This window comes from Felis catus, chromosome C2, assembly GCF_018350175.1.
Source record: "Felis catus isolate Fca126 chromosome C2, F.catus_Fca126_mat1.0, whole genome shotgun sequence".
Lineage (NCBI taxonomy): Eukaryota > Metazoa > Chordata > Mammalia > Carnivora > Felidae > Felis > Felis catus.
Window position 1 is genome coordinate 18,725,732 of NC_058376.1, and position 22,326 is coordinate 18,748,057.

General features: G+C 40.7%; 1 protein-coding gene across 7 annotated transcripts in view; it reads left to right on the forward strand.

Annotated features, from left to right (window-relative positions):
* APP (amyloid beta precursor protein) overlaps positions 1–22,326 on the forward strand; it is a 277,992-nt gene that overhangs the window by 179,917 nt on the left and 75,749 nt on the right. For all 7 annotated transcript variants that reach the window (XM_023238836.2, XM_023238837.2, XM_023238838.2 and 4 more), the window contains 3 exons: positions 9,388–9,521; positions 15,836–15,910; positions 16,578–16,736. In XM_023238836.2, coding sequence (XP_023094604.1) covers positions 9,388–9,521; positions 15,836–15,910; positions 16,578–16,736 — 368 coding nt within the window. The remainder of the gene's footprint in view (positions 1–9,387; positions 9,522–15,835; positions 15,911–16,577; positions 16,737–22,326) is intronic.

Consider the following 22,326-nt stretch of genomic DNA (forward strand, 5'->3'; position numbering starts at 1 on the left):
CTGATGGCAGCAAGCAAATATTAGTCCTCATTAGCACATTCTCGAATACTAATGGAACTGTGATATTTTTCTAAAACTGCCAAGCACTATTAACAACAATTAAAACCATTAAAACATCAGTGGCAGCAAAATCTATTAGATTGACACATGAGAAGCCACATCTTTGGTATTGAGAAATAACCAGAATAAAAAATGGCTTTTTCCTCCAAGCTATCAGAGGGAGAGATCCTGAGATTGACAGGAATTGATTTGCTCAGCAAACTGGCATTTAAAAAAAAAAAAAAAAAGCTCATCTACTCAGAACAGGAAAAAATGCCCACCATATATATATATATATATATATATATATATATATATATATATGCTCTATTCTCCAGCTATTTCCAAAGAAGAGTAAGTAGATAGTTTAATAAGAGTTTTGGCAAAAATTTTTCCACAAAAGACCAGAGAGTCAATATTTGAGGTTTTGCAAGCCATATGGTCTCTGTTATACATACTCAACTTGGCAGTTACAGCTGTGAAAACAGCCACAGACAATAGGTAAACAAATAGATAACAACTGTGTTCCAGTAACACGTTATTTGCAAAAAAAAAAAAAAAAGACCAGCATGCCAACCTTTGATTTAATAAAGCCGTTAACTTCTGAGCTCAGGATGTGCTGGTGCTAAGCTGGGTATTTTGAGGGACACCAACAAAGTAAACCAAGTTCCCTGCTTCCAATAACTTGACAGTTTTATTGATGAGATGAGACCTCGGTGTGTGATAGGATTAAATAACAATATAACGTTAAAACATACAAGTGTAGAGAAAGACTGGTGTGGACGGCCTGAGGAAAATGAAATTGGTTTTATCCTTAAGACCTCCGTAGAGGTTAACAGCTTCATCTGGCTTTTACTGCTACAGTTCCTTTGAAAGTAGATAATATTGCAGATTTTGACTCTTTGAACTCATCTGTGGAGTGTTGAGTGACTGTGACAGGTAATCTCCTTATGATCCACCATTAATGAAGTTGAGAATGGCTTCGGACACACGGACAGAAAACAATAACCAGAGGTTAAGGCAGCCTAGATGCCAGTTATTACGGCTGTGGCTGCACATGTGGTTTTCAGATGCAGACTCGAGGTTGCTCTCCAATTTTGTGGTGCACTGTGATATTAATAAAAATAACGCCAGCCTTCATGCCTCCACGCTCCTTTCCCAGATCGACGAAATTCCCACATCAGTACGTGTCCATAAGACATAAAAAAGAAATGTAGCTTGACTAGAGTAAACACAGCGTAGATTACATTTTTATTACCTTCTGTCGGCACGATGCAGGGTCGGCCAGCTATGATCGCGCTGCCTATTAAAACAAGCGTGGAGCCGGGGCGTGCCGGGGAAAGGGCCTTTGTTCCTTTCTTCTTTTTCATTTTTAGAAGAGTCTGAAACGATATTTAAGGGTCGCACAAGCTGTTTTCGCATCACAAGCGGCCCCTCTCACCTGGACCTCGCGGGTGTGATAAATATTTGAGTTTAGGATGTGTTTGGGATTTAAGTAAGTCATTTTGCAACGAGAGAAATGGACTTTTCCTTCTTTTTCTTTTCATTAAAGTCAGGGTGGCAATCTGCATGCTCTGCCTTGTTTCGGGGTTAAGTTTTCAGGTTCATGTTTCACCTGTATGTGAAGGACCCTTACTGCCACCTCTCATAGGAAGCACTGCCATTTCTAGTCCCACTGTTGCCAGCACTGGATCAAAGAGTATTTTCAGTGATAAAGCAGTGACTGGAATAGGTCTTTATTGACTTTCATCTTCTGTTGTCAGTGCTGTGGAGATAAATTGCCTTTCTCCTGATGAAAGGAGACTAACCAGACTTTCTTGTTAGAATCTAACACTGGTATATTGACCAAATGCCATTCACGGGCCTCTGTTTGGGGAAACGTTCTGCCTTCTGGCTTGTAGGTCGTCAGAGTTGTTACTGTTTGAAGGTGGGGTCATTCCTCCTTCTACATCCTGAGCCCTTCTTGACTGTAGAACTATGTATCCCCTACGGGGCACTTGGCTGGCTCAGTCGGTTGAGCATCCACCTTCAGCTCAGGTCATGATCTCACGGTTTGTGAGTTCGAGCCCCGCGTCGGGCTCTGTGCTGACAGCTCAGAGCCTGGAGCCTGCTTCGGATTCTGTGTCTCCCTCTCTCTCTGCCCCCCTCCTGCTCGCACTCGATCTCTCTCCCAAAAATAAATAAACATTAAAAAAAATTTTTTTTATATTATGTGTCTCCTAGAGATTGAGGAAACAAGTGAATGTCAAAATGATGGAGGCAGTTTTTCATGATGTCTGCAGTGTTTTGACTCTACATTCTTGCCGTCTTGGGTATGAAATGGAGTACATCATAGTGATTATATAGTCAGAACGAAAATGAACTAAAAATTTAGCATCAACTTTGATTTATTAGCTGAATTTGATCATGTCCCTGATACAGAGCTTCTTCCTAATGGGCAAGGGGAGGGACTTTTACCACATCCTAAAAATAATACCAGTTTCCCCCTCGTTTGGAAGTGAGTTTCCTAAAAATTGTAACATTTTCTCAGGGGAAATGCTGCAATGGAAACGTTTCATTGGCATCGTGTCCCCAGTGATGGTGATGTATTTTGTTACAGGAACATAGGGTGCAGCACCAGGCGTCATTAATAAACTGAAAGCAGATGTGTGCCAAACTCCATCCACCAAAAAAAAAAAAAAAAAAAGGCTCCGACAGGTACCAAGAGAGTTTACAATCAACGTGAAGTGAGAATATTGTGACACCCATTGGTACAAAATTTTTAAAACTGAAATGAACCCTCACACACACACACACACACACACACACACACACACACACACATACACACACACACACACATGAAAAGAATTCCTCCCTTAGTATCTGGTTACCTGTGGTTTAGGTGATGAGAAAGAAGCAAATCTGTGATTCGTCTTATGTCTGGGAGGAGGGGTGGAGAGCCTTCCAAGAGAACGCCTCACTGTCTCCTGGTGCTTTTCCAACCCACCCTCATTTTTATCTTTTACCCTTGAGAGACCTCCTTCCTCTGCTTTGCCCCTTGGCAGAGACAGAGTGACCTTTTTTTTTTTTTTCTTTTTTTAATGTTTATTTATTTTTGAGAGAGAGAGAGGGAGACATAGAATCCATAGCAGGCTCCGGGCTCTGAGCTGTCAGCACAGAACCCGACGCGGGGCTCGAACCCACAAACTGCGAGATCATGACCTGACTCAAGTCAGCCGCTTAACCGACTGAGCCACCCAGGCGCCCTTAGAGTGGCCCTTTTAAAGCATCATATCACATATTTCCCTTTCTCAAAACAACTCCCATTGGCTCCTCGCCATCCTTCCGGAGGGTAGCAGGCCTCGCCTGATGTGACCAGCGTTTCCTCTCTGCCTCTTCGCTACTTACTGTCTCCCTTGCTTCTTCAGCTCTGGCCACACTTGACCTAGCTTGTCCAGGAATTTTCCAGACACTCACCTCTTAGGGCCTTTGTGCTCGTTTCTGCATCTGCCTGCTACGTTCTTGCAGCTGCTAATGGAGGTGGGGCTTCAATTCTTTGTCTAAACATCACCTCAATTAGACCCGGCCTGGCCACCTCCTTCCTGCTGTGGTCTCTCACCCACCCCCAGCTCCCTTCCCCTGCACCCCCTGATTCTTGCCAGCCCTGCTATAGTTTTCTTTTTTTCTCCATGATAGAAATCGCATTCTAACAACGTGTCTTAATTTTGTCTTTTTTTTTTTTTTCCTCCTGAAGCGGTGGTTTCTCTCTCTAGAATATGATTCCCCAAGAACAGCGGTCTCTGTTGTCTTCATTGGTTTGTCCCGTGCGTCTCACATTAGTGTGGGGTGTAATTTTTGTGAAACAGAGGGATAAAGGAATGAACGGGCACACTCGAGGCGGCACAGTCTACATCCGAGCCGCTGCCTCGGCTTTTCAGATACCTCTGACCTCCCAGAGTAGCAAACAAGCCAGGACGAGGTTCATATTGAAAGCATCAGTCATCCAGAATGCACTGGATTTGGGGAAGCAGAATGTTCACCTTGAGGCGGTAAAGTGCTGTGAAGTAGAACTGCTTTCCTGTAGCGTTTTTTTTTTTTTTTAATTTGGTATTCCATTCGGACACCCAGTCTTAGTATGAAAAGGTGTATGTCCTAACATAGTTTATAAGGCTGTTTTGAGACACGAAGAAAATCAAGATGAAGGTCATTTGACAGTTTAGAAGCCCACGCATAGGACGGTGCCATGTGTTGCTAATGATTCGGCGGCTAGAGGTCAAAACCCAGCGTTAAAGGCGTTTAACCCTGAATTTTAAGTCCAGTTTTCCATGAAAGGGGAATATATCCAGCGAGCTTGCTTGCAGAAGGCATGAATGAGCACGACAGAGCAGGGGCCGAAGGCTAAAAGATCATCCAGCTTCACACGCCTGACCCCAGTCTCATAACCCTACTTCTGCTGAACGTTGGTTGGAGGTCATTTGCCAGATAACATTCCGGGCAGGAACGGCTGTTTGCTAGAAAACGGGTCTGCAGATAACTTAGCAAAGCATATTTTTCGCCAATTGTCGTTCAATAACAAAAGCAAATACTTTCCAGTGCCCTGGACGTATCCATGGGATTAACCCTCTTCTGCTCTAACGGTTCACTTCATAAGCCTTTTCATAGCTTACCTAATCTTAAATTCAGACCTGTTTGTGGGTCGGGGATATGAGGAGCTGTGTTAAACACAGCAATAAATGCAATGGGGTAATTTTTGATTCTCCCCACGTATTAAATGGGGACACCTGGAAAGCATCTAGCACAGTAGAAGCAAATGAACCTGGGCTATTATTATTTGGCCAACTTGGAAATCTGAGCCTGTGTCTCAATTTTTAAGGAGCCTCAGAGGTCTCTGGACAGGACAGACTGCTGTATGTTAGCTTATAAAACCACAACAAAAGTAAATGTCCTACATCCAATATGCTTCCACTTTCTTCGTTGAAATGACCTATGTTTTGGCGTGCCTGGGTGGCTCAGTCGGTTAAGCATCCAACTCTTGGTTTCAACTCAGGTCGTGATTTCGCAGTTTCATGAAATCAAGCCCCACATCGGGCTCTGTGCTGACAGCATGGAACCTGCTTGGGATTCTCTCTCTCCCTGTCTCTCTCTGCCCCTTCTCATGCTATTTCTGTCTCTCTCTCAAAAAATAAATAAATAGATGCGCCTGGGTGGCTCAGTCGGTTGAACGTCCAACTTCGGCACAGGTCATCATCTCACAGTTTGTGAGTTCAAGCCCCGCGTCCGGCTCTGTGCCGACAGTTCAGAGCCTGGAGCCTGCTTCCAATTCCTGTGTCTCCCTCTCTCTCTGCCCCTCCCCTGCTCACACTCTGCGTCTCTCTCTCTCTCCCTCTCTCTCTCTCAAGAATAAACATTAAAAAAACTTTTAACAATACATAAACTTAAAAAATATTTTTTAATGACCTATGTTTTAAGTGACCCATGATATACAGCTTCCCGTTCCTTTGTGGCCTGTAACATACCCTGTCGTTCCTCGAACCACTCTTTTCCCAAAGGAAGCACGTTTTTGAAAGGGCACAGGGTTCCTGCCCCTGCCCACTGTCCTCGTTATCCTGTGTCTGGCCTGCCGTGGACTTTATCACAAACCATCAGCTGTTCCTCGTGTGACCATGTCTTGAGGACATGGGAATATTAGAGAAATAGAAGCCGAGCTCTCTGTACGAACCCCTGCTTAAAAACATTCTTCCCTTCCTCCCTACCAGCTGCAGGGTAGTGATAATGAAATAGTAAATTCATTTTCACATATCAAGATGTACCATCATTCTTCTGTCCTTGCCTGTACAGTGATCTGGTTTGCTCATTGGTATGAATACAGGAATGTTTCGCTCACACTAATTGAAATGGAAGGTTAGTGTGAATGGCTACAATGTTTGATTTAAAGATTAAAAGAGAGACTGCTTCCTTTAAAGTCCTTAACTAAAGGAAATAACAAGAGCCGCTTACGAGGATTTACTCGAAGGGAAATACTGGGTTCAATGGAATAAATCAGTAATACAGTATTTGTATTTATTTCCATGTGCCTAAAAAGAAGGTTTAACACTTGAAATATTCTTAATCCTATTAAATATACCTTGCATGCTCATTTCTTTATGATTCTTTTATTCTTAATATTGCAAAGCTACATTTTAACATAGGCTATAATGCGATTATACTGACTCGGATTTTCGTGTTGATCTCCTTTTCCATAAAACAGTAGACAATATTTGCAAATCATAAGACTTGGAGAAAACCATAAAATTTGCCAACCATAAAAATTGGATGGAGAACTTCCCCTACTTATGTAGTAACTTTTATAATTCCAGTTTTTGAAGAGGATGCTGCTATGGTTCTTTTTTTTTTTTTTTAATGTTTATTTATTTTTGACAGAGAGAGAGAGAGACAGAGCATGAGTGGGGGAGGGTCAGAGAGAGAGGGAGACACAGAATCCGAAACCTGCTCCGGGCTCTGAGCTGTCAGCACAGAGCCCGACGCGGGGCTCGAACCCACAAACCGTAAGATGGTGAGCTGAGCCGGAGTCGGACTTTCAACCGACTGAGCCACCCAGGCGCCCCAGTTATGGTTCTGACACTTAACGGATGGCTATCTCGATCAGTGAAAATAGCCTCAAACATTTATACATTTTCATGTGTTCAAAATGAAAAGTACCGTTTGCCTAATTTTGTCATTCTGCCAGATTGCACTGTGCTGAAAAGAACTTTAACTCGTTCTCGCTTGAGCCATACCAGTTTAAAGATGAAAAAATGATTAACACCATGGGAAGCAAATTTAACATGCTAAACATCACTTCCATTTCAAGTGGGGAAAATGATGAAGTAAAATATACTTGCATATTGATTTGCTTGAATTTATGCAGAAAAATACTTGCCTTTGATTTCCTTTAAAAAAAAAGATTTTAAATTGAAAATGATTTTCAGTGTTAAAAATTAAGGACTCATTTTCAATAATCTGTGGGCCTTTTATGTGGGTTGTACTGAAGATCTTTTTTTTTTTTTTTAACGTTTATTTATTTTTGAGACAGAGACAGAACATGAACGGGGGAGGGTCAGAGAGAGAGGGAGACACAATCCGAAGCAGGCTCCAGGCTCTGAGCCATCAGCCCAGAGCCGGACGTGGGGCTCGAACTCACGGACTGCGAGATCGTGACCTGAGTCGAAGTCAGACACTTAACCGACTGAGCCACCCAGGCGCCCCCCCCCAAAGATCTTTTAGAAAAATACCTACTGTTTTTCCCGTGGGTGGTGGTCCTGTGTGTGAAATAAAAGCTCATTTTTTCTATGGTTTGTTTATGCTCCAAGATTTGGATGACGTGTGATGCCAGGGAAGAGACTGAGGGCACTGACGTGAAGGACCCTGGGTGCCACCCTGGGTGCAGGCTGTGTAACACACATGGGGTGGCATGTCATTTTCCCAGTGCACCTAGCATGCTGGCTGACAGATAAAGAAACGGGTACATAGATGACTCACATTACCTGCCCTGGGTCACAGCCAGTCCAAGACACACGAACATCAAGGTGTGCCTAATTCCAACGCTTTCCCCGTTCGCTGCTGAAACACGTTCTCACTCATCTACCCACACAGAAGATGGGACCAGATGCTTTTTAATATGTACGTCCTGTGCCAGTCCCAGACCTATTGACTCAGAATCCCCTGGTGGCAGCCGAAGAGGGAACACAAAGTGTTTTGAAAAATAATTCCAGGAATATGCCCTGCTTCCTTCCTTCCACTTGAAAGCAGCCATCTATATAGACACCTAAACTGCTCTTTTTTTTTTGTTAATAATAATAATTCTTAAACCTTGATTAAAGAAAAAGGGGAAGAAATCTGAACAGATATTTTCTCTTTAAAATTAAAGATATTGTTTGATTATGTAACGAAAAAAGCCTTCTGGTTTTGGTTCAAATCTTGGAGCCTTTGGGTTGTGGAGATTCCAGGCGTTTTTTCTCAAAGCATTTATAAAAGACATTTATCTCAGAAGTTAGTTTCCAAATGATTTAGCCATAAATACTTCTCATTTAACTCTTTGGGATATTATATCTCAAATGTAGAAGTCAACAACTAGATAAAATCAGTGAAGAGTAGTACCTAGAACATGGGTGATATTTTAATAATCTTTTGAATAAAACACTTGAGTTGATTTGACCCAAAAACATAGTGAAAACACCTGATTTCACTGTTGTGGTTGAACATACTCTATTCTTTAAATCAAAGTCTTTTTTTTTCCTTTGTTTCTTTTTTAAATTATTTTTTAATGTTTATTTTTGAGAGAGACGGAGCACAAGCAGGGCAGGGGCAGAGAGAGAGGGAGACAGAATCCGAAGTAGGTTCTAGGCTCTGAGCTGTCAGCACAGAGCTCGACGCAGGGCTCGAATCCACGGACCGCAAGATCATGACCTGAGCCAAGTCGGACACCCAACCGACTGAGCCATCCAGGCTCCCCTCTTTTTTTTTTTTTTTTAAAAAAAAAGCATTTTATGTTCATGAATGCTCTGAATTCCCACTAATCATTGCTAATCTTTTGGAAAATTGCTTGTTTAGGCATTACAATTCACTCGGCTCATGAGTTAAAATAGTTTTGTTTTATCATACTCTTCAATTTTATGGGTATTTATGTTTCCACATCATTTAGCAGTATATGTTGCAACTCAGTAATATTGCTTAGCAGTTTTAGTTGAATTCAAAGTAGAAATCACTTTCTTTCTTTGTAACAACTCTAATGAATTGGTCGGCTCTTGTCAAATTTTGCGAAGGCAGAAAGGTCCCTTTGTGATTTTGAAAATGCATTTATTGACGTTTACGGGGTTTGGGGTAGTGTTTCAAACACTCTCACCAAAAGATGGCTTTGAAATCAAGCTATCTGAAGATGCCGTAGAATTTACCTTTTTACTCTATGGTGCCATTATTCTGCAATAGACTTGGAGATTTGTTCAGTTTCTGTAGGAATCCTAAGCTGTGATATTGATAACATATCTTACTGTCAAGACTACGAAAGTTAATTTTGCAAGGCATCAGGATTTGAGACAAAATGCGTTAAACACCAACTGGTTTCACTCTACGCACGCTTGTTTTGCAAAGAAATGTAAATATAATGCTACACTTGCAAAATGGACTGTTTTATAGATTTTCCTTCACCCTGTCCTTGAAAGGTGTCCTGTGCTGGGAAGTGTCTCATGATGTTCTCTTAAACAGCATTAACTTCTTGTCTGTGCTTCTCTACTAAAGTCTTTGTTTTGGAGTAAACGGAAAAAAAATGGCTTTCTTTGAAATGATTGGATACCGTTTCCCTTCTCAAACCTCCTTCTTTCTGCCTTCTAGTTCCTACAACAGCAGCCAGCACACCTGATGCCGTCGACAAATATCTTGAGACACCCGGAGATGAGAATGAACATGCCCATTTCCAGAAAGCCAAAGAGAGGCTGGAGGCCAAGCACCGCGAGAGAATGTCCCAGGTAATGTGACTTTTCCGTCCTGTAGTCTACAATAAAGGGGAAGTCTGGACTTGCCCCTGCCTCAGAGTCTCCCCAGGGACCCTATGGCTGATGAATGCCTAGGAATGGGAGGGGTCTTTAATTTATTCCAGCTCTTTAAAGGCGTAAAGTCTTAGTTTTAAATGTTTGCTCTCAGGGTACCCGTTTGGGGTTTTTAGAATCTTCTTTGAGCATGCCACCTAGGAGAGATCCATTGACACTAAGGATAGCAGGATTTTGTAGGCACAAATTCGGTTACGTCTACAACATTCCCTCTGGTTTTATTACCCGGGTGTATGCGGACCCATAACTATGGTGTTGTCCATTAAACTCCCTTAGAATGATCTGTAGTAAAGACGAGTATTTTTTTATTAGTTGCCAAATTATTATAACTTTGAACCTAACATGTCTTACAAAGCGAATTCATAGAACCACAGGAACGTAAAAGCAAAGTGAACCATAACGATCATACCATCTTGTTTCATCAATGATAGATAATGCAGTGTGGTTCAAGAGTGTGACTTCGCACTCTAGAAGAACGCAATATAAGTAACGCGAGAGACAGGCATTTGGAACTGGAGCCTTTCTTGCTCCTGATACAGTGCTCTTTTCAGTACACTGTGCGGCAAACACTGGTTTTGTTTGTTTGTTTGTTCGGGTTTTTTTTTTTTTTTTGGCAGATTCTTTATGAAACAAATTAAAAAATAATTTGTTCAAAAACTGATTTACATATAATAATATCAATTTATGATGCCTATACCAGGTGCTAGATGTTGTATATATTAGAGATAGATAATATTAATTTTAGCCCTTTCTCAGATTCTTCGTTCACTCATTCATTCATTCATTCATTCATTTATTCAACAAATATGTATCAGCACTTACTTGCCAATCACTGGCCAACTTGCGTCCACAATTTAGAGTGTGAAAAAAACATACGAAGAGTCAGATTTAAGGAACCATAAGTGAGTAAATGAGGAAAGCTCTCAGGTTAAAGGCAACCATTCCTTTATTTGGTGTTAACATTCTGTGGTAAATATAGGAAGGTATTACTAATTCTTGTACTGTTTAGCAGAAATACTTGTAAGTTTTCATAATAGACATTAAATAGGATTCATTAATTAGTCTGCTGTATGTTTTCTAGGACCACAATAAGTCTTTAGTAACAGCATTAATCATGGTGTTTTGACATGTGGGGCCTTACTAACTGTAGGGAGACCTCCCCCTCCAAGAGTTAGCCAGTTCTAGAGGTAGCAAATGACTAGCCTTTGGGCACACCTTCCATCGTCAAACCAACCACTTCAAAGCCCATATCCCCCAACTACCTTCTTCAGGCTCTTACACTCTGACCCACTATCTACCTCCTCACCCCAAGTCTAGGTACAGACATCTAGGGAGAGCCCCTGTACCCCAGAACCTACCAAATTGTTCAAACTAGCCGAATCTAAGCCTGCGTACCCTGACTCACCCATTCCTTCTCAAGGAACCCAGACTCCTGGCTACATTTTCTCTTATGCCCTCTACCTCCTGACCCACCTTGGTGCTTCCCCGCCCTCCTCCCCTCAATGACATGGCATGTTGCCTCCTCTTGGGAACTGTGTGTGAGTAACAGTCTTTCTTCAATGGCATTTTTCTCCTGATCTGTTGACCTCACTATACTTGAATATTAAAAAAAAAAAAAAAAAAACCTATATTTTTTATTTTATTTTATTTTTTATGAAATTTATTGTCAGATTGGTTTCCATACAACACCCAGTGCTCATCCCAACCAAAAAAAAAACCCTACATTTTAAAACAGAACTGCTAATGGATCTAGAAGACACAACACAATTAGTTGGGGTTTTTTGTTTGTTTTGTTTTGTTTTGTTTTTCTTTTTTTTTTTTTTCAACGTTTTTTATTTATTTATTTTTGGGACAGAGAGAGACAGAGCATGAACGGGGGAGGGGCAGAGAGAGAGACACAGAATCGGAAACAGGCTCCAGGCTCCGAGCCATCAGTCCAGAGCCTGACGCGGGGCTTGAACTCATGGACCGCGAGATCGTGACCTGGCTGAAGTCGGACGCTTAACCGACTGCGCCACCCAGGCGCCCCTGTTTTGTTTTGTTTTTAAGAGGAATGGCCATAACACTTGGATCCATTTTGGAATAATAACAAGTGGGGGGAGAGTTAAAATTCTTTGAATCTGGAATGTAACGTGCAATTGTAGTTGTTGGCCATGATGAAAACATAAAAGCAAGTTGAACTAGAAAGCTAGGTAGAATGGAATACTGAGGTTTCACCCGAAGGCCGTCCCTCTGAAAAACAGGACTTTTCATTAGGAAAAAACGCAGGCTGGTATATAATCACTGTTAAGAAAGCATAGGATGACTTGGAGTTGTATTTATTACCTCTGAAATAACACCTTTTAAGCTTAAATCCTGTCTCACTTTTTGCTTCTGAAGCTTTCAGAGCCTTCTTGCTAGTCTCAAAATCATTTCAGGCACAATGAAGTCCAAAAAAGAATAATAACAAAAATAAACACTGAAAGCTTGGCTTGGCTTGGCTTTTCCAGTACTGAATGATTTATTAGTGATTTTTTTGATACATATGTTAGTTTTAGATACTCCAGATGTCTCCTAGAATAGCAACTTAATTTTATTTTAGCGAATATATTTAACCCATGACTTAGTCCATATAAATCTTTACAGAGTTTCCTCATCTCTTAGTTATATCTGAGATATGAGATGTTATATAAGATATAAGATATATATATATATATATAAGATATATATATATATAAGATGTTATATAAGATATAAGAGATGTTATGCTAGAGCAGAGAGTGCATTGGTCTGCTAATTCCAGTGGTCGTAGGAAAGCGAGATACCTGAGATTAACATTTATCTTCATAATCTGTGGTCCTGAATTCTGGGGACTGTTTGACTTTGAACTTGCCTGCCTCTTAAATCTCTATCTATGTACTAGTTGTCATTTTTTCTACATAAAATTACTAAGTCTTTGAAGATCCATAAATCCAATGATAACTGATAACTTTTGTTCATGCAGTGGAAAATTGCTTCATAAGACTATATGGAGGAACCTGAGACTTCTAATTGAATTTTTTTGTAATTTTTGTTACTATTTGTTTTCTTATGAAAACAGACATTTTGGAGGGTTTTTTTTTTTTTTTTTTTTTGGTATTTGGTTGCTGGGGCTCATGATAACTAAACTTATAGATTGCTGTTGAATAGGGTCTAGCAAATCTAAGATTCTGAATAGTCCATGAATGCTTTTTATTCTATATATATATATATATATATATATATATATATGTATCATGTAATAATTATATATGTTACTTATTTAGTAGTTTTACTATATCATTAAAATGAAATTTTTCAAAATGAAAGTTGACATTTCTCTAAATTTATTATTTTTAAGATAAGCATCAACATCTTAGGAACAATCCTTTTCCTGTCACCAAATAAAAAGAAACTTAGCTCACCTGTTGAATTTGCCTTTGTTTTATGTTATTATATAAATATTATATATTTTATATATATTTATGTATATTTATAAATATACATGTATAACATTTATATATTATAAATATACATGTATAACATTTATATATTATTTATGTGGATATATAAACACATAATTTATATAAGATATATATATACATATATATAAAATGTATATGTAATTTTTGTATTTTTTTTTTAAATTTTTTTTTTCAACGTTTATTTATTTTTGGGACAGAGAGAGACAGAGCATGAACGGGCGAGGGGCAGAGAGAGAGGGAAACACAGAATCAGAAACAGGCTCCAGGCTCCGAGCCATCAGCCCTGAGCCCGATGCGGGGCTCGAACTCACGGACCGCAAGATCGTGACCTGGCTGAAACCGGACGCTTAACCGACTGCGCCACCCAGGCGCCCCAATTTTTGTATTTTTTAATGGCACATTGGGCCATGGAAGATAAAAGCACGGTCTTTAGAGCTACAATGATCTTGGTGTATATCCTTCCTTCTCCATTTTTTTTTTCCTCTGTGACCTCGAGCAGGTAGCTTAACCTGATCCATAAAATGGAGATCGCCATGACTCATCTCATGGACTGCTTAAGTCATCAGTTAAGCAAGATAGACTTTATGAAGCTCTTAATACAAGATCTGCCATGTAGCAAATGTACAGTAATGTTTGTCATTGGAGCATTGCAGTGGAAGCCGCTGTTCCAGGAGAGAGGTTGAGCCTGTGGTGTGTGTTTATCTTGCCTTAAATAGGCCTAGGGTGATGGTTTGAGTGAATTGTTTTCTTTGGCAGGGTACAGGATATGGTTAAATTGCTCTGAAAGTCAAAATTCAATTTCATTTTGTAGTAGTGTTTATTTTCAATGCATCAGCCAAATCAGTCTCTTTAATTATTCCATGTATTTCCCAAGCTTAAAGTTTACAGACCAGGTTCGGAATGTACTAGGTGAGATGGCAGAAATGTAAAGGTAATACAGGAAATCAGTCTTCACATTCCAATAAGCCACTTGGCTTTTCTCTCAGACGAATTTTGAGATTCCTTGCCGTAAGAGTTCATGGTAGAGCACCGCCACCGTGAACATTCTCAAAGCAGGAAATTGAAATATTTTTTATTGCAAGCCATATCTCCTCCATAAAGCAGAGGTGGTCTTCGTAGCCCCCTCCCTACAGGTGCCCTTTATTAACTCTTAGAGACACCAAAGCATCTGGGACCACGTGTTCTTTTGTGTTCTGTTCATATTCATAACAGTAGGACATTGGTTCCAATTTTGTTGTGACCTGTTTAGGTTATTTTTTACATGTTCTTCAAGTATAATAGAAAATTCACTCCATTCTGTTTTCTCCATAATTTCATAAAAACAACACAAGGAAGCTAGTCTTGTATCCTATATAACAAATTAATGCTAGTAGCTAATAAAATATCTAAATAAAAACCTACATGGTGATTTGATATGGTATTATCTCATAGAAGTTCTCTGTCAATAGTTTTTTATTCTAAGTCTCTCTTTCTCTCTCTCTCTCTCTTTTTCTGATCTTGAAGGATGTCAGAAAAAAAATCAGTTCTTTAGGGAAAAATACCTATAAATAACAGGCTTTGATAGTACAGATATTAGGTTCTTTTGTGCTTTGTATATCTACAAAGTATGTAAGTACATATCTGTCAACCGACCATTATTTTGCTTACTTGATCTTTCTATTCTTTATTCTACCTAGTTCTGGTATGAGTTGCACTTAAAAAAGCTCTGCCTGACAGAGTATAGTACACTGGGAAAGGAAAGGCAGCCATAGGTGGTAAGAATCTAGTTTCATTCCATTTCAACAACATGCACGCAGCTGCAGACTTCTTGGCATTCAGGCCAGTGAATGAACCTCTCTCAGCGTAACCCTGGGTGGACTTCCAGGATGAGAAGAACAAGTGTTCTTTTCCTACAGAGCAGCTTAGCCTGGTTACTAAATTAGCAGTACTTGCTAAGAATACGTTTTGCTACATTCGGAACATTATAATGTGTACTCTTGGAATTTCTGGAGATATATAGGGTCTTCTTTGCTGTTCATGATGGGGTTTGGCGAGTAAAGGTCCCCCTTACCCATTAGTGGGGCGGACCTGAGGATTTCTGACAATAGAAGTCTTCTTTTTCTTCCTCCATTATGTACTTCTTTTGGGGAGTGTGTTCATGGCATGTATACACATCCGTTAAATATTCATGCCTTCCCCACTCCCCCACCCCCTACCCCATTTACTGTTTAAAAATACACAGTTGGAAATTTTGTAACTCGCTTTCACAAAAAACTAAAGTATTCAATTTAATGTTGGAAATCCTTGTTCAAGAAATATATATAGGGGCGTCTGGGTGGCTCAGTCGTTTAAGCATCTTAACTCTTAATCTCGGCTCAGGTCATGATTTCACAGTTCGAGAGATAGAGTCCCACGTCAGGCTCTGTGCTGACAGTGCAGAGCCTGCAAGAAAAAAAAAATACATATCTATATGCCCTTTATGGATCGTTGACATTTGTGCACATCAAACAAAATGACTTGCAGCCACTTCTCAGGAAAAGAAAAAAAGACTACCTTTCTTTCAAAGGGCCATATTCCTTCGATGAACGTGAACATTGCTGTGTAATATACTGCTATGAGAAATGATACACTTCTTAGTGGGGGGTCAAACAGTTTGGAGATAGGACTGGAATGCGATAATTTTCTTAATGTATACAGTGTCAAATACAGAAAGAATAGATCTTTGAGAAAAGAACTGATGGTTTTAAATTGAAATGTTTTCTCATCTTGTAGGTCATGCGAGAATGGGAAGAGGCAGAAAGGCAAGCAAAGAACTTGCCTAAAGCGGACAAGAAGGCAGTCATCCAGGTAAAACCCAGGCGGGTTCTCCACCGGGCAGCATGGGCTAGCACCTCTAGAACCCCCAGGGTGATTGTTCACATTCCCACTAATTTGGACTATTGTTCATCATTGTCCAGGAATTCAGTTTCTTCAGCTCTTCCTTGTATTTGTTCTTAATTAGCTCAAGTTTTAATTCATTGCCATAAAACCCCTATTGTTCCTTGCATTCTGCTTTTGGTTGCCAAATTCTTCCTTTACCTCTTCCCCTGGCACAAATCACACACCATGATTAGACTTTTGCAATAGGAACTCCTCTCACAGCTGCCTTAAGCAAATTGTAAGATCCTCGTGGTCACTTTCCTATTAAAATACGTTGAGGAAGAGCGGAGTTGTTTTGGTTGGTTTTTCTTTGTTTGCAATGTAATTTCGAGTTTTAAAAGTAACAGAAATTTAGCCTGTGCTACGGCTCGTCCAGTCAGTCTTCAGGGGCCATAGCGAAGAATGATTTGCAGTGAGAAATCAGGATTGACGATGGGGTGCAGGAAAGGGAGGCAACCCATAGAGCATGCCGAATTAGTCAAAATGTTGGAAGGACTGTAAATCTTGGAGTCAAATGGAGTAGGATACCCCCTTGGGAAGCCCCATGCTGCACGTCTGGTCCCGTGTTGATGTGTGCACGTGTTTGCAACGGCAGCATTTCCAGGAGAAAGTGGAGTCCCTGGAGCAGGAAGCAGCCAACGAGAGGCAGCAGCTGGTGGAGACACACATGGCCCGAGTGGAAGCCATGCTCAATGACCGCCGTCGCCTGGCTCTGGAGAATTACATCACTGCCCTGCAGGCTGTGCCCCCTCGGGTAGGTCTGGCGAGGCTTCCTTTCACAACTCGCTTCGGGGCCCAACACAAACAGGAGGCGTGGGGGCACGGGGGTGCTGAAGGCCACCGGAAGGAAATCTGGGAACTGTTACGAGCACCATTATGTACAGGTTTGGCCTCGGTTCCCTTGTCTTGAAGGTTGTGGGGTCACAGGGGAGCCGCCTGCACAGGGTCATCTCAGCGCAATAGACACTCACGCCTTTCCACAGAGCCATCAGGCAGGCTTCCCAGGGACTTGACGCGCAAGACCTGACCCCAGTTAATGTGCCTGGGACAGTGACATGTCAGGAAACGTGTCAGTGACAGCTGAAGTCAGGAAACCGCAAAAGTTGACAGGACTTTCTATGTAACCATCTAATGACAAATAACTGAGGGTTAAGAAGAGTTGGGGCGTGGTCGGGCTGTAAGGATTTCTGTCGGGATTTTGAGGAACTAGAACTCAAGTTTCCTGCTGAGGGAAGCAGTCATATTCTCTGGTGGGAAACCCTCATCAGTCATGGTGTCCACAGAGAAGAGGCCTTGTTTGAGGTTTTCAGCAATAAATGCCCAGAAAGGCTTCCTGAGCAATGCAAGCGGATCTCCTCAGTGAGGCTTCATGGGAGAGTTTACTTTGGACATAAGGAACATTCTGAGCGGGAGTGTGTGTGTACTATGTCTGTTAGTTTATCCGTTACTGAGTGAGCGACATTAAAATCTGCTGTTTTCTCATGTGATGCTATCAGCTTCTGCTTTTTGTATTTTTGAGGCTTTGTTTTTAGGCGCAGAAACATCCAGAGCTCTTACGTCCTCCTTCGCGCCCCCCCCCCCATTATCATTATGACATGACCTCTTTATCCCCGGTACTATGTTTTGCTGTGAAGTTACTGTGTCTGATATTAAAGGTATTTCAGCTTTCTTCTGATCAATGTTATCATAGTATATCATTTTTCCATCCTCGTGGAACCTGTCTTTACAGTTGAAGTGCATTTCTTATAGGCAGCATACAGTTGAATCTTGCCTTTTAAAATTGTGAACGCCATGTAATGAAGTTATTGATACAGTTATGCCTAAATCTGTCGTCTTGCTGCATCTCCTATTTGTTTCATCTATTCTTTGTTCCCTTTCTCTTCTTTTTTCTGCCAACTTTTGGACTAATAAGATTTTTTTTTTATGGTTTTCTTATATGCCCATTGTAGGGTTTTTAGAACTGTAACTCTTTCTTTCGTTATTTTAGCGTTTGCCTCAGAGTTTTAGAAAATGTTTCTAACACTTCCCAATATTATACCAGCACAAGTGATACTATGCCACTTCATGTACATTACAAGAACCTCATCAAATTCTTCCATTTCCCCTTTCCCAATCTTTGGTCTGTTGTTGCCATACTTTTTCCATACTACATTATTGTTAGTTTTCTTTTAAACAATGAATTATCTTTTAAAGAGTTACATAATAAGAAAAATAGTTATCTAGATAGTTACCATTTCTGGTGCTCCTTAATCCTTGTATAGATCCATCTGGAATTATCTTCGTTCTACTCAGAGGACTTTCTTTGAATGCATGTAGATTGGTGAAGAATTCTTTTGCTTGTGTATATCTGGAAAGATCTCTATTTCACTTTTGTTTTTGAAAGACATTTTTGCTGGGTATAGAATTATAGGTAGAAGTTTTCTGCAGCTACTTTAATGATGATGTTCCATTGTCTTATTTGCATGGTTTCCAACAAGAATGCTAATACCCTTTTCTTTATCTCTGTAAATAATATATCCTTTTTTTTTTAAATCTGGCCACTCTGAGGATTTTCTCTTTATCACCAGTTTTGAGCAATTTGATTATGATGTGCCATGTGTATTTCAGTCAGCTATTTATCCCATATGGCTGTTTTTTGTCTCCTACATTGTAGCTTTCACATCTAGAAGTTTAGTCTGGCTTTTGTTTGTTATTTTCATATCTCTCATTTCTTCACCTAAGTTTTTAAACTTTCGGAATGCATTTATAGTTACTTTTAATATCTTTGGTTGCTACCTCTAATATCAGCTTTGGGTCAATTTTGATTGATTTTGTTGATTGTTTTCATTATATGTAGTATTTTCTTTCATCATTTCATACCTAGTAGTTTTTTATTGGCTGTCAGACATCGTGAACTTGACTTTGTTGAGTGCTGGGTACTTTTGTACACCTCTATTTTTTTTATATATATATTTTTAATGTTTATTCATTTTTGGAGAAAGAGACAGAGACAGAGTGCAAGCCGGGGAGTGGTAGAGAGAGGGGGAGACACAGGATCTGAAGCAGGCCCCGGGCTCTGAGCTGTCAAGCACAGAGCCCAACATGGTGCTCAAACTCACAAACCACGAGATCGGGACCTGAGCTGAAGTCAGACACTTAACCGACTAAGCCACCCAGGTGCCCCTATATACCTCTGTTCTTGAGCTTTGTCCTGTAATGTTAAAGTACTCAGAAACAGTTTGATCCTTTTGGGTTTTGCTTTTAAGACTTGTTAGGTGGGTTCAGGGCAAGTTATCAGCTTATGGCTCATTCAGCAATACAGAGGTAAGATTCTTCTGAGTAATCTACTGTGAACACTGAGTTTTCCCATCTGGATGGTGGGAACAGGTGCTATCCCTGACCCTGTGTGAACACCAGGCGCTGTTGCCGCTAATCTTTTTGGGTGTTTTTTTTCCCCCATGGTCTCAGCTGGATTCTTTCACTTGCATGCTTTGATCATGAGTCAGCTACTTTTTGCATAGGGACATTATATGCAAATCTGGGTTCTCTGAGCAACTCAGTCCTCCCCAGCACTCCTGCAGTTCTAGAGCTCACCTCCTTCATGTCCCCTTTCTCAGTGTTCACTGTCCTTCACCTGATGTCAGATGTCTTTTAGAAGCATAGTTCTGTATATTTTGTCCATATTTTGGTTATTACAGGCAGTCGGGTAAATCTGGGTCTCATTACTCCATCTTGGCTGAAAGCAGCAGTTGGCATGTATGATGTGACTAAACCAAAAAGTCTCCCACTTACAGTGATTCTCCTCATTTTGATTTTTCCTTTGATGCTAAAGTTACAGCCCAGAAAGCTCTGAGGAACCATAGAAGAGCTTCCAGTACTCTTGTATAGATAGTGAGATTGAATTGACCTTGTTCTACCAGTGACATCACTGAGATTGAGTGTCTGGTCCGGGGTGACACCACCACACTGGTTCATGGACAGGGTGGAGCTGTCACAGCCGACCACTGGAGTGCCTTCTTACTAGACCACACTTCCTCTCTGAACAAAAGGCTTTTGAAAAAGAATATCACATTAGCATTTGCATGTTCTATTCAGAAAAACAGTCTCTGTCCTAGCACTGTTCGGTAAAATCCTGTTTACATGCGTTTGGAGAAGAAGTTCCTTGGTTACTCTCTTTTTCTAGAGTACTCGATTTTGGAGTCAGGGACGTTAGGATCGTTCGCCAGAGCAGGGCTGGGTGTGGGTGTTGAGACCAGAATCTCAATCACTGACAGTTTACTGGAACGTTCCAGCTGAAAGTCCGGTCTCTGAAGTAGGGTCTTTGCAGTGTGGTCATTGATGGAGCTAAAAATAAGATGGGGACTGAATGGAGTCCTGAACCAAAGCACATTTCAGAATTTTCAGTTCTGTCCCATCTGCCATCACAGGAAAGATGGTGATGAGAAGAGTATTTGCCAAAGCTTCCTGTATTACCAAAGGGGATACTTTCAGACTGGTCACAATCGTATTCATTCTGGGCCTGTTGATCTCTTCATGCAGAATTAAACATCGTGTTAATTTGAAATAAAAATTAAAGACTGGGGGCGCCTGGGTGGCGCAGTCGGTTAAGCGTCCGACTTCAGCCAGGTCACGATCTCGCGGTCCGGGAGTTCGAGCCCCACGTCGGGCTCTGTGCTGACAGCTCAGAGCCTGGAGCCTGTTTCCGATTCTGTGTCTCCCTCTCTGTCTGCCCCTCCCCCGTTCATGCTCTGTCTCTCTCTGTCCCAAAAATAAATAAACGTTGAAAAAAAAAAATTAAAAAAAAAAAAAAAAAAGACTGGATTAGGGGCTATTTTACTGTCAAAAAAATCAGATTGTTGTTGATTGATCCAAGAAGTCTATTGAATTCTTCCCTAGAAATGCATAAAACTCTCCCATGTAATAAAAACTGGGGCTGGGTAGTCATGGGGCTGCAATCTTGCTATCACCTGCCATTTAAAAAAAAAATTCTTTTTTAGGGGCGCCTGGGTGGCTCAGTTGGTTGGTGTCTAACTTCAGCTCAGGTCATGATCTCATGGCTCGTGAGTGTGAGCCCCACATCAGGCTCTGTGCTGACAGCTCAGAGCCTGGATCCTGCTTCGGATTCTGTGTCTCCCTCTCTCTCTCTGTCCCTCCCACCTTCTCTCTCTCTCTCTCTCTCTCTCTCTCTCTCTCTCTCTCTCTCTGTCTTCTCTATCAGTAATAAATAAACACTAAAAAAATTTTTAATTAAAAATTAAATTTAAATTAAAAATTAAATTTTAAATTAAAAATAAAAATAAAAAATTTTTTAACATTTATTTATTTTTGAGAGACAGCATGAGTCGGGGAGGGGCAGAGAGAGAGGGAGACACATAATACAAAGCAAGCACCGGGCTCTGAGCTGTCAGCACAGATCCCAATGCAGGGCTCAAACCTACTAACTGTGAGATCATGACCTGAGCCAAAGTCAGACACTGAACAGACTGAGCCACCCAGGCACCCCCATCACCTGCCATGTTTAAGTTAATGAGCATCTTATTTAAATTTTATTTCACGTGTTTATTTTAACATAGAGCTGGACCTGGCTCTGCACTTCGGAAAAAATGCCAGAAAATTCTAAGTCCCCTTTTAAGGACTTTTCTGTATTCCTGTTAAAAGACAAATCAGGAGCATGCCGGTTACTGTCCAAGGAAGGTGGCATCTTATATTGGAGCCATAAATACATTTTTCTGAGATCTCCCTCATGCTTAACACAGTGCCTGGAAAAGATGAAGTATTCAGTAAATGTTAGTTGAATATAGGAAATGAATTAGTCAGTGTTTTTTCTGTGGATTCTATAGCTGATAGCACCTTCAAAATAATTATCCCCTTAACCCTGACCATACTGTGCCCGTCCCGGCCTTGGCACGTGGGAATCTGAAACAACATGGATTGTTTTCATCTTTGAGGCTCATATTTAATCTGTATTTTTATCTATAATTTTGAACCCAAGCTTGGAAGTGTTATGTGATGATGTTTTGATGATGTTTTCATGCAGCTAGAATTCCTTGCCGTACTATGAATTTCATTTGTGAGTCCCCATGGCTGTGTGTGATTTATGTTCTAAAATTTCCTTTTTAATTAATTATGTGCCTGTTGGCCAATACCTTAAATGGCTAATCTAAAAGTGCATTGGAATTATACTTAGAATTTTGCCGTGTCCAAATACTTCCAACATCACAGGAGATAAAACAGTTGTATTTCCTCAGGAATAGTTTGGTCTTTGCACTCAGGATAAACTCTTAATCTGTAGAGGGCGAGTGACTCTTCTAAGGACCAGCCCCTTTCATTTTAACTCTTTTCTTAAAGTTTCCTTGGAAAATCGA